The sequence below is a fragment of the Lissotriton helveticus genome, chromosome 5_2 (assembly GCF_964261635.1).
Source record: "Lissotriton helveticus chromosome 5_2, aLisHel1.1, whole genome shotgun sequence".
Lineage (NCBI taxonomy): Eukaryota > Metazoa > Chordata > Amphibia > Caudata > Salamandridae > Lissotriton > Lissotriton helveticus.
Window position 1 is genome coordinate 1,364,530 of NC_136066.1, and position 16,162 is coordinate 1,380,691.

The 16,162-nt window shown below is 47.8% G+C and overlaps 1 protein-coding gene across 1 annotated transcript in view; it reads left to right on the forward strand.

Moving 5' to 3' along the window:
* Positions 1-16,162, forward strand: part of ZER1 (zyg-11 related cell cycle regulator) — a 240,799-nt gene that overhangs the window by 184,576 nt on the left and 40,061 nt on the right. The window contains exon 13 of the mRNA XM_078646593.1: positions 7,045-7,233. Within this exon, the coding sequence (XP_078502719.1) occupies positions 7,045-7,233 (189 nt within the window). The remainder of the gene's footprint in view (positions 1-7,044; positions 7,234-16,162) is intronic.

Genomic DNA, 16,162 nt, shown 5'->3' on the forward strand with positions numbered 1-16,162 from the left:
GACCTCTCGTTGTTATAGTCTGGCTCTGATTGCTGCATGCAGGCTCTGATTGTAAGGAAACGAGCATAGCAGTAGAGCCAGAGACTATATGTATCACGAAGTATAATCATTGCGGGGGTAATTTAGAGACAGTCCCTGAGGCACTTAAAAGGGCCGTCTCTCCTGATACACATTGCTTGGTTTACTTCCTGACTCGTCGTGACCACGCCCCTTCCTTTCAGGCGTTTCCTGTGTTCGCTTTTGGAGTACGTTCGCTCCATGAATCCTGCTCCTGAAGAATTCCCCAAAGCAACCCGCTTTTGTTGGTGAGTGCTCGCGCGTTCTGCTCCATGAACTCCCCTACGGAGCCAGACGGCAAGCCTCCTCGTTTCTCGCCAGTCCGATGTGTTCCGCTCATCGCTATATATTTTTTTTTTTTAGCCGGACAACGCGCCTGGTTTCCCGCTACCCCTGGTATCATTAGCGCTTCGCTACTCCGCACTCAAGTCCTTTTTTTACCCGGAGCCGGACAGCAGTACTCGTCTCCCCCCTCCTGCGCGTTGCTGTGCCGCTCTCTCTTCTCTGAGAGCCGGACGGCACGCCAGGTTTTGTTAAGTCACTATTTTTGGACCAAGGCTCATTACTCCAGTATTGGAACTTTCATAGATTAACATGCCTGAATCATTCCCCGTCGTCGAGACGGGAGTCTCCGGTATATAAAAAAGCAATGCTTAGTAGTATAGCAAACTGAAAAGAGGCCTAGGCCCATATCCCTTTTGCAACCCATAGCCTTTGTTATGTAAAAAAGGCCCAAACTTTTCCCTGAACCAATCAGAGCTCCTCACCCTCTAGAACACTCCTGAAAGAACCTTCCGCCCCTCAGATTTTCTACCGCACGTTGTGCTAGGGAGTCTCCTTTGAGCTCTGCTCAAACTCTTTACTTCAACAGTATTTTGACTGAGATTTGAAGTCTCTCATCTTATAATTTCTTCTTATTGGAATTCCTCATTCATCTACCATGTCTGAGAAGGATAAAAAGGGATTATTTAGAGCTTGTTCCACCTGCTCTAAAAAGAGGCTTTATACAGATGACCCTCACAAAGATTGCATATACTGCCTCTATCCAGACCATAAGGCAGAAGATTGTAAGGTATGTCGTACCTTTTCAAATAAAACCTTGAGGGATCGTGAGGGAAGGCTGCTGATTTGGCTCCAGAAGGTGAAAGCCAGGAAAGAAATTGTCTCTAGTGAGAGTGAGGAGGAGTCTGTATCGTTTAAGAGATCTCATAAGAGAAGTAGATCTCCACAGACACATTCCTCAGGAGAGAGACCTGAGAAGGCCCCAAAAAAGACCACTCCAGGGTCTTTAGGGCACAGTCCCTCAAAATCCTCTTCAGTTAAAGCTAAGAGGAAGAAGGGTTCTGCTTCTGAGGTAAAGCAAGAGAAGTCCGCCTCAGAACCTTCAAATTCGCCTCATGCAGTCAAGATTACCATCAAGAGAACTTCCTCTGCGCCTTCTGAGGAGAAAGGAAGTGTTTCAGCGCTGTCGAAAAAGATGTCATCGTCGACGACAAAACCATCGACGTCGTTGACGAGAAAAAAAGTGGTAATAGCTGGTGAAAAGTCAGCGTCGACGATTTCACCATTGACGGCGATATCGTTGACGGTTTAATCGTCGACGAGGGCGTCGACGAGTGTTGCTGTATCTACATCGTAGACGGCAGCGTCGACGACGGCAGCGTCGACGGTAACTACAATGTCGATGGTGGCGTCGACGACGATAACTTGGTTGGCGACGGGCTCGTCGACGACGGAAAAGACACCAGACAAAAGATTGGTACCCTGGAAAAAGCCTATAACACCAGAGGTTACATCGCCAAGCAAGGTGTCTCCATTGGTTCCATCTCACCTGCTGGAAGAGGAAGATTCGGAGGAAGAGGATGGCGAGGGTCCTTATGGTTTTGCGAGTAGCCCTTCGCATTTGCAAGTCAAGTACCAGGAGGTCGATTCTAAGGAAGAATATGGCGGGTTTCAAGAGTATCCCCAAGAACAGCACCAATATCACCAACAGCAGCGTGAGGATATGAGAAGTGTACCATGCTCTTTGTTGAAATACCTCCAGGGCATGTTGGAGGATTATAGAAGAAGATATCCAACGACTCCAGCCACTCAGGAAGTTCCAGAGGTACTCCGCATCCACGGTCTGTACCAGGGACGCCAGTGCGTAAGAGAGAGATTTTGCCGGAGCCTACTGCTAGGTCTCCACCACCAACGTCACAACACGCCACCACGGATAATGACCACGAGGATGGAGAGATTGCGGAACCAAGTGCAGAATAGAATGACTATCTCATCCCCTCACCTTCAACTCCTACGCCGAAGCCAGTAGATTTTCCACTGGAGGACATTGGTGGTTTTCATAATTTAATGGAAAGAGCCACTAAGAGATTTGCACTCACCATGACTGAGGATAAAGCGGAATGCTTTTTATACGACTTCAAGGAATCATATAGCAAATCTGTGCGATCCTTGCCTATCGTGAGTCATATTTGGGAGGAAGGATTAAAAGTCATGGAGACGCCAGCTACGGTGACACCGGTTCTGGCAAGTCATGCTCCTGGCCCTGGTGAAGCGAGTGCGTTATACAGAACTTCTGTTTATGAGCATTTGTCCTCTGATCCAGCTGCCCCTTTGGAGGACTTCTTGTCACAGCAACAAGGCCGGGTCGTGCACCCGAGCCTGTTCAACCTACACCACCGTGCTTGGAGATTGAGCGATGACAGTTGCGAGAATTTGAACTCCATCTCACGTTCATGAGCGTCATCTTCGCAGCAAGGTGCCCCTTGACTGAAATAAACACAGAGAGATTTTGTGTCTGGTGTTCTTTCCTAAATATCCGACCATTACAGGCCTAATACTCTGCTACTTTGTTTCCCTCTGGCCCAGCAGGGCCTTGCTGTGGCAACAGTTAAAGGTTATTTGTATGGTCGTTCAGCCTTCTTACTTTTGCCTGCTGAGCCATCTTTCTTTAAATCACCTGTTAAGCATTTTCTCAAAAGGCTGACCCGCCAATGTCATTTGTCATGCGCAAGTTGGACCTCAGTCTGGTTCTCACTTTTCTCATGTTCACTCCATTTGAACCATTGAAAGCTGTTTTCTCCTCCTGCTCACCTTGAAGACGGCATGCATCATCGCGACAACGTTAGTTCCTCGCGTGAGGGAATTGCAATCATTAGCTGTCTGGAAACCATTACTACTTTTTTCCAGAGAAACTGGTGCTGTGTAGTAAAGTGACGTGTCTTATGATAGTTGCCTTTCTCTTCTATATAGAGCAGTCTATCGCCCTGCCAGCTTTTTTCACCCTTCCTCCTGCATCCAAGGAAGAAGAAAGGCTACATTGCCTAGACCCAAAAAGAGCTCTGAGCGTTCAACATCGATCACATTAAAGAACATAAGCTGGACGATCAGCTCTTTGTAAGCTTCTCTGGAGGGAAAACTGGGCAGAAGCAAATATTCTCCAGGTGGATTGTCCTATGCATCAAAACCCATGGATTGGGCAAGAAAGAGAAGGGCTCATTCTCCCAGAGCAAAGGCTGTTACCACGGTGCTGGCACACGATGTGTCAGTCTTGGACATCAGCCAGTCTGGGACATCTGCCAGGCTGCTACCACGGTGCTGGCACACGACGTGTCAGTCTTGGACATCAGCCGGGCTGAGACATCTGCCAGGCTGCTACCACAGACTGGCACACGACGTGTCAGTCTTGGACATCAGACAGTCTGGGACATCTGCCAGGCTGCTACCCTGGTGCTGGCACACGAGGTGCCAGACTCTGACATCAGCCGGGCTGGGACATCTGCCAGGCTGCTACCACGGTGCTGGCACACGACGTGTCAGTCTTGGACATCAGACAGTCTGGGACATCTGCCAGGCTGCTACCCTGGTGCTGGCACACGAGGTGCCAGACTCTGACATCAGCCGGGCTTGGACATCTGCCAGGCTGCTACCACGGTGCTGGCACACGACGTGTCAGTCTTGGACATCAGACAGTCCGGGACATCTGCCAGGCTGCTACCCTGGTGCTGGCACACAAGGTGCCAGACTTGGACTTCAGCCGGGGTGGGACATCTGCCAGGCTGCTACCACGGTGCTGGCACACAAGGTGCCAGACTTGGACATCAGCCAGTCTGGGACATCTGCCAGGCTGCGACTATGGTGCTGGCGCACGAGGTGCCAGTCTTGGACATCAGCCGGGCTGGGACATCTGCCAGGTTGGTACGTGGGGATCCATCCACACGGTCATGAAGCTCTGCTGCCTGGATAATCAGGTCCAGCAGGAAGGGCACTAGATCTATCCTGTAGCATTTCATGATCCTGCGGAGGTACTGCTTTGGTATCTATTCACAAGGTGAGGAGTCTACGATTAGCAGTATACATCAATCAAATCAACTATTGTGCCTTGGCGGTAAAACCCAGAGAAACACAAGAAGATTTGGGGTAAATGCATGGCTTAGACAGGCAGTCTTCCTCTTGGCAGATAATACACCATTCATGACGTGGAGCACCAGCTACCTTCCAAAAGGGGTGGTCCTGTTGTACGTGCAGCATTGTTTTCGTGTTGTTTTTGACTTTGTGATATACTATTTCGAAAACCCAATTAAAAAGAAGTATCCCTCAGTAGAACGAGTCCCTTACCTTTTGGTAATTCTCTTTCTGGTGCACACTTCTTCTCCGAACCTCGCACCTCCCCTTTCTATGGAATGGAATCTTTTTGTCCATGATAATAAGATACGATAGGATAGTATTTGTAAAGCGCACTATAACCAAAGGTGTCAAGGCGCTGGGCAGACAAAAGCAAAGGGAAAAGCGCAACAGCTGATTAAGAGGGGAATAGCCAAGTTTTCAGGAGTTTCCGGAAAGCAGAAAGAGAGCTTGCATTGGCAATAGCTGGGGGGAGTGAGTTGCAGAGCTTGGCAGCAGCAACTGAAAAGCAATGGCCGCCCCATCTGGATCTGCGACATCTGGGCGAGACCGGAATGTTCTGTGTGGATGATCTCGGAGTCCTCCCTGGAGTATACCATTGAAACAAGGGTTTGAGTTGGGGCGAGCCGTAGCTAGGCATGGCCTTGTAAACCATACTTAAGGCCTTGAATGGGATACTAAATCTGGTATCTGCACACCGGCACCGTCTGGTTATTAAGGCTTCACTCCCAATGACGGGAATAGATTCAGAAAGAAACTGGTGTCAGTGCACAAAGGGTGCAGATATGTAAGGGGCCCGACATCACATCCGGGGCAGGTCGGACCAGATACAGAGGCGCACGATGCTACCTACCAGTCTCTGGGTCCAGCCTGGCGCCTGGGGGGGATTTACAAGAAGGAGAATCAACAGTTAGATAAAGTATCCGCCAGAAAGAGTGTTACCAAAGGTAAGTAACTTGTTTATCTTCAACACAGAAATGATTTGTTATGATGTATTTTCATATACTGGGGGCTGCAGAGCTTGGCAGCAGTGCTGTCAATGGAGCCTCCAATATGGTGTCAAAAGTAGGAGAATACTTCATCTGGCTTGTATAGCTGAGGCCACTAGAACTGGATGTAATTCTCCAGACGATGCATCCAAACTGGATGTAATTCTCCAGACGATGCATCCAGAGCTCTGTGACATATCTTTGGGAAAGTGTTTTTTCGTTGCTGGTCCTCAGCACAGTGCATTGCATGGTATTTGGTACTCGCATTAAACCACTCTGATAATGTAGTATGTCGTTATCAACCCCGATAAACCTGTATAGATTTGGAAGACCTTCTTTGAGGTCAAACAAGATACAGTTATTCTGTAACATAGACATACTTAGTTCCCTGCAAAGGTTTGTGTGATCAACCCAGGTACGGTTTACAAGAGCATTGAGATCTAACGAGATCCTCGGAAAGAGTTTATCTGATGTTTCTGCTTGTTGTTTATGTTTGGCGTTTCTTAATTGTAGGTGGTGTTGAGATGACCTTCATATTGGACTGTTAGGGCATCGCTAAACTGTGTTAATTTTTGTTTTACTTCTGCCTAATGTAATTTGTTAGATCTTGTGGTAGAAATGCAAATGAGTGCAGACCATGCAAACCTTGTCAGGCTTTTATATTAAGTTTACATTGGATTATTGTTCTGTATTCTAGTGAATTGTAGTTCGATGCAATGCATGGTATTTAGTTGTGTGACACAGTCATTTGCTGTGTTCAAATGATGCGTTGCGTTTCTGAGGCCTAAGTGAGATGGTGTGACGTAGGCCTTGCCCCTTTCCCCAACAGGCGCCGTGGTTGGTTGATCTTTAACTAACAAGGAACAATTCTCAAAACCGTAAATAACACTGAGCTGCTAAAGGTGGTTCTATTTGTTTCATGGGAGAGGTGAGGCAGAGATTTGTCACCCAAAACTCTGGACGGGCAGCTTGTAAACATCTGTTAATTCCATTTACAATTGGGTTGTGGCATTCCAAGTAATAATGGTGGTAAGGTACTTCTGAAGCATTTGTGATGTTCAAGTCCCTGTGATGCTCACACAGCTATTTATGGCCCCAAGGACCTTAAGATGAGTCAAATGAGTTGTATGACCAGAGCACCTATTCGTCAAGCGAGTACAAATAAAGAAGGTGATAGTGAGCGTTTTTGAATGTTACTGGCAGATCTTATCCAAATTTTTGCCATAAGTCGGAGCACATTCATTTGGAAAAAAACTGTTCTAGCGGAACAGCTCTGAGGTTCACCCTTTTTCTTGGCCACAAAAGAGACATTCTCCAACATGGAACTTGCGTAGATTCTCGTGTTGTAAATGTTCCTCCTACACTGGACTAGAGCTCCTGATCTTTGCATATCAACAGTCCTGACCGGTTACACATGTTCTCAATTGCCCTGTCCAAAGCCCTCACGCCGCCCTCTTGCCACAGGATCCTGCATCATACAGCGTCTGCTGTTAGCAATCACTTTCCAGGAAACTAGATATTTTTTGACCTAGCATTGTTTACTGGTGTGCTCAACCTTTTCACTTCACCAAACCCTTTCTCTCTGTTTCCACAGCAACCTGTTGGAGAGCAAGGCAGATGGCATCGAGGTGTCCTACAATGCGTGCGGGGTCCTCTCACACATCATGTTCGATGGGCCTGACGCCTGGTTCATCAGTGAGCCAACTCGAGACGAGGTGGTTGACCGGATGTGGGGAGCCATTCAAAGCTGGGACTCCAGCTCCCGAAGGAACATCAACTATAGGTAAGTGCTTACTGCTTGGTGGAAGGAAGACAAGAGAGAGGTGAAGCTTTACAAGATAAGCAATGTTGCTGTTTACATCTAGCGTATGTAAATCAATAGTGGAGAAAGACTTAGATTGACTGACACATTTAAGTAATGCTTTATTTGACTTTTGAAACTGTTCAGTTTGGTGATGTTTTGAAGGATAAAGGGAGAAGGGAAGAAATAAAGTGTAAATGAGGATGAAGGGGAGGAGAGCTGAAGGTCTATTGAGGACAAAAGGTGCAAGTGGGAGGAGAGATGCAGGAGTGGGGAGGACTGTCACTGTTTATATTTGTGCTAGCTTTTAAAAGCACCTTTGTTCACGCTCTCTGCAACTCACCCAGCACTAGCAGCAGATCATAACGCTGCCTGCTGGACGATCATTGAAACCTTGCCTCGGACGCTCCCAGCGCGAGGACTTAGGCCACGCCCCCGGACCTCCCCCTTGGCAATCACCTACATAATGTGCCTCGGACGGAAGCGCAGCGGACGAGCGCAGCGGGAGCGCCGTTTGCGCGCCTAAGGCAAGCCCGTCTGCGCCCGTCATCGCCACGACATCGCCATTCGCCAGTCCCCCTGGTCTAACCGTGCCCCACATGCCCCTAAGATACGACCGTGAAGAACTCCTTGCCGTGAATCACAGTCAAAGATGTCCTGTTGTCACAGGTGTCCTCGGCCACTCGCAACTCCAGTGCAACTCCTGCCATTTTACCACCGATAGTCCAACTCGCGTTCGGGGATACCAAGGCACAACCACTACCACCTCGCCCCTTACGATACTTCAACTTAACGTCAGGTCACTCACCAGACACCATCTAGAGGTCAACTCGCTCATTTTGGACGAAAACCCAGACATCCTCTTCCTTTGCGAAACATGGTTACGAGATGGCGCATATGCCATCCCCAACCTCACGCTCCCAGATGAGTATCATTTGGCCACTTTAAATCGCGATACACGAGGCGGTGGCATCGCGGTTATTTATAAGAAGCATTTCACCTGCTCATTCATTAAAGAAACTCTCCCTGATTGCGAATGCGCCCAATTTAAAATTACCACTAGCCCACAATTTACAATGTCGGGTCTATATATCTACCGCCCACCTGGACCTGCCTCTAGGTTCATTGACGCCCTCCTCGAGATGTCTACCGCACTTATAACCAAATCTGCCAACTTTACTATTCTGGGCGACCTCAACCTGCATTTTGACCTATCCAACGATCACACTATTACCAATCTTCTCACCGATCTCTCGGCATTGCAGCTTAACTCCCTCATTCAGGCTCCCACCCATCTAGCCGGCCATACTCTGGACCCAGTCTTTACCAACATCCATGAGGCAGTCACAGAAGTCCCCACACCTATGGGATGGACGGACCATTACCTCATCAACTAACCGTCCCAGTTCCAGGACGTCAGCACAAAACTGAATGCAACCGTCGCCTTAAAAGACCATGGCACAAACTTTCCACCCCCATCTTCCATGAAACCCTAGGAGTATTTCATCGGGAAGCCAATCAAGACATTGACACGACCTATACCTCCTTCAATAACTGGATCATAGGTGGACTCGACACTCTCATTCCAGCCAAACTAACCAAAGGACGATCCACACCTTCAAACCCTTGGTATGATGACACCCTTAAAGCCATGCGCAAGGACTGCAAAAGAGCTGAGCGTCAATGGAGAAAAGACTTTGACTGTCAGGACTAAGCTAACTATCTATCCAAACTTAAAATATATCATAAAGCCATCCGTACTGCCCGCGCAGCTTTCTATGCCGACAAAATCAGTTCTAACCCAAACCCTACTAAAATGATTTTCAAACTTGTCAAAGAACTTCAGAGTCCCAGGTCACCCTCTCCCAAAATTACATCCAATGAACAATGCGAACAGCTTGCCACATACTTCATAGAGAAAGTCCAGAACATCTACAAAACTTTTCCGCAGAACCCTCTTCACCCTGGTGAACCCAACAACCTAAACTCAATTATCACCCCTCTCACCCAAATCTCTGCTATCACTGCTACCGACCTGATCAAACTCTGCAAAAAAGTGAAATCTGGCTCCCCAGGGGATCCTATGAGCCCCTCTCATTTTCTGGACTCGCTTGACGTCTTCCTACCCCCCATGATCGAAATTCTCAATCTCTCCTTCACTTCCGCCACTGTACCTACAGCCTGGAAACAGGCTTGGGTATCACCCATTATCAAAAAACCCACCCTGGATCCTTCGAAGCCAGAAAACTTCCGACCTATATCCCTTCTCCCTTGGATGTCTAAGATAGCAGAAGCCCACGTCAACGGCATTCTCTCCAAACATGTGGACCTAAATGGCATCCTGGACCCATCCCAAAATGGCTTCAGACCGGGTCACAGCACGGAATCTGCCCTATTGGCCACCACCGAATATCTCCGGACAATTTTAGACTCCGGTCAAAGTGCTGCGCTGATTCTTCTCGATCTCAGCGCAGCCTTTGACACGGTATCACACGACATTCTTCTGAAGCGTCTGGAGATGGCCGGTGTGTCTGGCCTTGCTCTAACCTGGTTCCGCTCCTTTCTTAAGGACAGATCCTTTCGGGTATCAGCTCCCCCTTTCCTCTCAAAACCTTATCCAATAGCACAGGGAGTTCCCCAGGGCTCAGCGCTGAGCCCCTCCCTTTTCAACTTATATGTTCAGCCGCTTGCGGAAGTGGCCAAAGAGTGGGGGCTCACGCTGGTATCTTACGCCGACGACACCCAGTTGGTCGTCACCCTCACTGAAAGCCCTTCCATCACGGCATCCAGGTTCAGAAATGGCCTGGCAGCAGTGGCACAATGGATGACGGACAACTATCTCCAACTGAATGCCGGGAAAACCGAGGTGCTCCTTCTTGGCAGAAACACCAGCCATTGGAACGAGCACTGGTGGCCGTCATCCCTTGGTACCACCCCTCTCCCTAAATCTAGCGTCAAAAACCTGGGAGTCTGGATGGATGCCACTCTCAGCTTCCAGACACACACCAAAAAGGTGGCAGCCACCTGTATGGGTCTTCTGAGAAATCTTAGGCCCATACTCGGCTTTTTCGATTCGAAGGTTCGCCAGCTGATTGTCCAGGCAACCATTTTATCACGCCTGGACTACGTGAACGTCCTCCTCCTAGGTGCAAACAAAGCAGAAACTGCGAGGTTTCAACGAGTCCAAAACGCGGCGGCAAGAACGCTGGTCGGTCTTCCCCGCAGATGCTCAGCCAGAGCCACCATCCGCAAACTTCACTGGCTGCCCGTCGAAAACAGAGTAAAATTCAAAGCGCTCATTACGATCTTTAAAATCTTCAAACAGGGAAACCCCTCTCTGCTACAAAACCTCACCTGCCCCTATGCTCCTAGCCGCGAGCTGCGCTCCTCCAACCAACTCCTTCTGAAAGTACCCCGAATAAAGCTCTGTCGCATTGGAGGTCGCTCCTTCAAGGTCCTGGGACCCAAGTTGTGGAACGCTCTTCCTCTTCATATACGTTCCATAGACTGCCTCTCTGCCTTCCGTAAGGCAATCAAGACCCTTCTATTTCCTTCCGACTAGTGCAGCTCCCTTCCCCCCCCCCCCTCCCCCGTTCTCCTCCTGGTAGGGTGTGTGACTTCTCTCAGCGCCGGGACGCCCCATTGCTGGGGCAGCTGTTGCGCTTTACCAAACCCAGAATAGAATAGAATAGGACAGTGGGTGGATTGGTAAAATACAGGCATGAAGGTGAGTGACTGCGGGCAGAGAGCTCCGCTCTGCCCGCGAAGTTGTGTCTACTCCGTGTTCCGCGGAGTAGGCACAACTCGGCACACAGCGGATGAGAATGAAAATAAGCAAGCATCAGTCTGCACCTGTCTGCCACATCCAGGTACTTGTGAAACATATCTGCACCGTGCTTGTTCACCACTCAGGTGCTGAAGGAATGTATCTGAGGCCTGTTTCATACTTCTCTGCCTCTGTGGTAGTTTCCTTCTGAGACTGTCATGGAAGACTCCTTCCCTGTTATCCATAACTTGAGAAAGCAGAGTCTGAGAGAATCAAGCCTTCTCAGTTAAAGCACTGAGTGTATATAACGTTTGACAAACACAGAGTGATGTATCTACTAAACTGAAATCTGACCCAAGTATTCCAACTTCACTTCTTAACCAGAAAATCCTCCTGCTATCTTTTCCCCTTAACCTTCTGTTGCTGACAAAAGATCTTTACATTCTCTAGACATCAAGAGATGTTTAAAGGTCTATGTTGATAGAACAAAAGACTTCTCAAAGACTGGGAAGTTATTTGTTTCATATGGAAACGTAAATAAAGGCTGCTCTTTGTCAAGACAGGCATATCATGATGGATGAAGTCATGCTTTCAATACAGCCACGTCAAAGCTGACCGACCTTTGCAACACAGAGTTAGCGTTGAGTCAACAAGTAGCATGGAGGCCTAGGCTGCACTCACTGCTGGACACTTGCAAAACAGCGACTTCATCTTCGGCTCACACCTTCAACAGGCATTACTATCGAGATGTCCAGCCATCAGCTGAAACAGAAGTGGGCCCAAGAGTGCTGCACACCCTTTTTCATTAACGCAAGACTCATTTCCGCCTGTGCTTCAAATGCGGTCCTTCTTTGGTAGTCCAAGTTCAAGCATGGGAATCTATGAAAGATTCAACGCCGCAGAAGAGAAGAGTTAGATCACTTTAACCACAGTTCTACAGCACTGGCATCTTTCAATAGATTAACATGCACCCACCCTTCTCACCTTTCACGAGGCTACTGCATGCGTGAAAATCTGGTAATTGGAGCCTCTGAGGAGCGTTGGAACCCTGGGCCCCTTCACCTGATTGGGTGAAATTTGGGTCGGATAAAGAGGTGGATGGCTAACTGGTCTATGAATGTTTGTCCATTCGTTTTCAATGTCAGTTGGTGTATTGAAATACTGCTGCGTTGACATTGATTATCGAGGGTTGACAGCATGATGGGGATGAATTCAAGCATGTGAATCTATGAAAAACATCAGCGCTTACATACGGGTAAGTACCGTTCTTTTTGCTCCCTATGTAAGGTCTTCTGGCATCAGGGCGAGCCCCATGTATTACATCAGCTTGTCTCCATTCTTCTGGCTGTTCTGCCCCACTAGCATCATTCTCTGTATACAGTGTGCCAGCCATACTTTATTTGTACTGTTGGTTGGCACCAGCCCTTATTTATGGGGCCTAGATGCTATTGGTCGCTTCCATAGGTGGCAAGTGGGCCCTGTCAAAATGTTCTGGACGGTTACCTGACCCTGTAGCCTGCACCGTCATCCATGGTGCTTTACTTGATGTCTGCTGCGGCTGATGTCATGAGAGTGCCCTTTGCGCCAACTGATCCCAAGATTTGTCATCACTTTAACAGTTCGTTATCGTTTGGCTCGCTTGTCGTTCACGTCAGCTGAACTCCTGTTGGTTAGAAGCTAGGACGCCTGCTGGTACGGAGTCAGAACACAACATGGACTACGCATTGTACGACCACTGGATAATACTGTACGTGCTGTGGGCATGGTTCAGATGCGGTGCCTGTATCTAGTAGGAGCCCAGCATTTCTCGCTGTATGTCCACCTGTTCTGCCTCCATCTTAGTCTCCGTGGCCACCCCAGCAACCTGAGCTCAAAACAGGGGCATAGCTCACTGTAAGTGCAGCAGATGCAGTGGCACTGGGCCCAGAGTCCTGAAGGGCCCATTGCAACCCGATTATCGCTATACTTAACTACCACAACATCACTCAAAGGGGCCATTTTCCTTGACTTTACCAGGGTCCATAGCATCCTTACCACCTTACTGGCCCAAAATATGCCCGTTGCCATTCACTTTATCAAAAGGAGTTCTCCCAGCGACTCGGGATTGGCGATCGAACACAAACACACACACACTTTTCTATGGAGAGTGTGTTGTGTCTGACAGTGTTGTCACATCTTCAACTCTATCTCCGCTGTGCCACCACAATCCTTAAACACTGGTTCTGACCCTGAACCACAAGGCCAGAAGTTTATAATATAATGAAGCATCTTTTTGTTTGGAAGGGAACGAGCACAAGCAAAGAGGTGCGGGTGCCTCATTTCTGTACACAGGGTTTATTCCCTTGCTGGGCAGCAGCACGAAGGGTGTGTGCATATTGCTGTGCCGTCCACTTCCACAGAGGGGTGGGCATAGTGCTTACCCTGATGAAATACCACACTACACAGACACCTTACTTAGACTTTGGTTGCTGCATGAAGGCCTTCACCAGAAGTTCACAAGAGTTGATTCATGCACATGACAATAGTGCTCCAATCATTTTGTACTTGCTTGCTCATATATCTTCTTCTCCCACGCTGACTTCGTGAAGTCCATGGGCTTAATTTTGACATTGACTGTGATGCGGGCTGGTTAGATACACCAGCTAGGTTCTTCTGTTCGAAGCTTTTACCTTCTTACTTTCGTCCTTTGCGTCCCGGACCTCCACATGAGTACTCTTCTTAAGCCCTCAGGGGATGCATTTCAAAACTCACAGGGTGTCGGAAGATGCCAGACTCAAGGGACCAGGTCAGGTTCAGTTGCTATTGGTCAGCTGAGCAGTTGGAGGAAAAGAACTCTTGTAGCTTGTTGTGTCCTGTAGCTTAACAGGCGGTCAGCCTAATGACTCTTGGGGTCCACTTCTTTGTCCTGCGTACAAGAGAGAGAGCAGGTCCAATCATTTTAGGGCTCTTCTCAGGTTACAGACAGCAGGTTTAGTGCTCTTCTGATCTTCCTCAGGTTCAGCAGTGTTCTGAAGTGGATGCCTGGGGGTGCCACATGTATGCCTGTCACGAGCTAGTCGTGGGAATGACTTCTGTGGACACCCTAACCAAAGGGGTCAAAGGAAGGACCCTGCTCTGGCGCCAGCTAACATTTGCCTGTGACAGGGGAAGCCACTGAAGTGCACACCAAGTGTTATATGAAACACCCTGACACCTATCAAGCAAGATTTGACATTGAAGCTGAATTTGACTCTGTAATGTCAAAAGAGGTGGCTCACAGCCCCACCCTGCATATTCTGTCCGGTTTAGAGGGGTTATCTGAGGTCAGCCAATTGCTTGCTCCGAAAGGGCATTTCATAACAATCCACACCTATTCTAAATGCTAATTAGTGAATGGCAGAAGTTGCTGAACAGATGCAAATGGGTCACTGAGGCTTTAGGCAGGGAAAGGGTACTTTCTAAAAGTATAATTTCCTTATTATTTATCAAAAGTCCAACATCACCATCGACTTGGAAATTAATACATTTTTGTATTTGTTCCTAACCAAAATTTGAAATATTAAATGTAATATTGTAGCCTAGTGTTTTCTGGTTGAACAGTTAGCCTTCCTACTGTGAAAATAGCTGTGTTATTTTTTTTTTTACTTTAAGGGCATTTTTAGCATTACATTCCTACATTCCTAATTTTAAATATCATGCGCCCTGCCTTGTGGGAAAGGAGTCCTACATAGGGGTGACTTATAAATATTAAGAAGGAAGGCTGTGACCCATCAAAAGGAATCGTATGGACAGGTTGACTTTGCTGTTTACAACTGCATGAGCCTGGCTGCAAATAGTGGGATGCAGCCATGGCTGCACTGTCACTGAAGTGGATAGCACAGTGGGTGCTGCAGTCCACTAGTGACATTTAACTTACAGGCCCTGGGTACCCTTTATACCATATACTAGGGATTTACAGGTAAGTTAAATATGCAAGTCAGGTGTTTGCTAATTTCATTATGTTGAAAGGGGAGCGTAAGCACCTTACCACGGGTTAGCAGGTGTAAAGTGCACAGCATTCTGCAGCCAGCCAAAACAGTGAATGCAAAACTCTGGGGGCACACTACGGAATGATAGTCAATTCCTAAAATATAGGTATTCTGTGTCATTGGGATATGAATCTTTGCCCCTTCTTCCACACAGCCCCTGCATTACCTTGTCTACGGATGGGTGACAAAAGTTGTGGGGATACCACTTGAGTGGAACATTGATAAGCTGAGTTTGGTGGACTCCCTGCTTCTAGCATCTTAATTGAGCTCAGTGATACGTTTTACAGCGCAGCTCTCAAACAGACCTATTGCTAACAGTATACTTCAAGTGGGCTTTAAATCATTGACTGGCTTCAACCAGTCTCTTTCAGGAGTTGGCTTCCAGCGAAGTATTCATATCTCACCTATTGCTATTGGCTGTTTGAGTGTATCCTTCCAACTCCATTCAGGTGCTTTCATTGAACTACATGAGGGTCTACTCTACAACCAAAGACTCTTTTCTGCTGACTCCCTTCTGTGTATCTCGCTATAATGTGCAAATGCTGAATGCTAGCGCATTTAACCCAGACCTATTGGCTTTACCAATGCTTGTATGATATGTTGCCTAAAAGGTAACAGTTTTAAGAGGCAGTCCTAACTGGAGGGGTCCTATAATAACGGGACACTATGCCAAGAATTTGTATTCTTCTGCATCAGCCAAGGCATTTATGTACCCAGTATTAACATGATGTCCTCAGTGTTAATGATGTGCACCTAGTAATAATAAATGTGTGCACATTAGCACTGCCCAGCATAGTAAGTGTGAACAGTGTGCCATCACAAAAGGTGCGTGCCCAGGATCAGCATTGTTTCCTCCATATAGGCTTTGTGGCTATAAACAACTAGGCTCAATCTAAAATGTGGATTGTGTCTTGTTTCATCAGACTGGCAGTACACAGGTCTTGTCTCTTCAAGCTGCCAGCACAGGTCTTGTTTCATCAGGCTGGCAGTACACAGGTCTTGTTTCATCAGGCAGGCAGTACATGGGTCTTGTTCCTTCAGGCCGGCAGTACGCAGGTCTTGTTTCTTCAAGCTGGCAGTACACAGGTCTTGTTTCATCAGGCAGGCAGTACATGGGTCTTGTTCCTTCAGGCCGGCA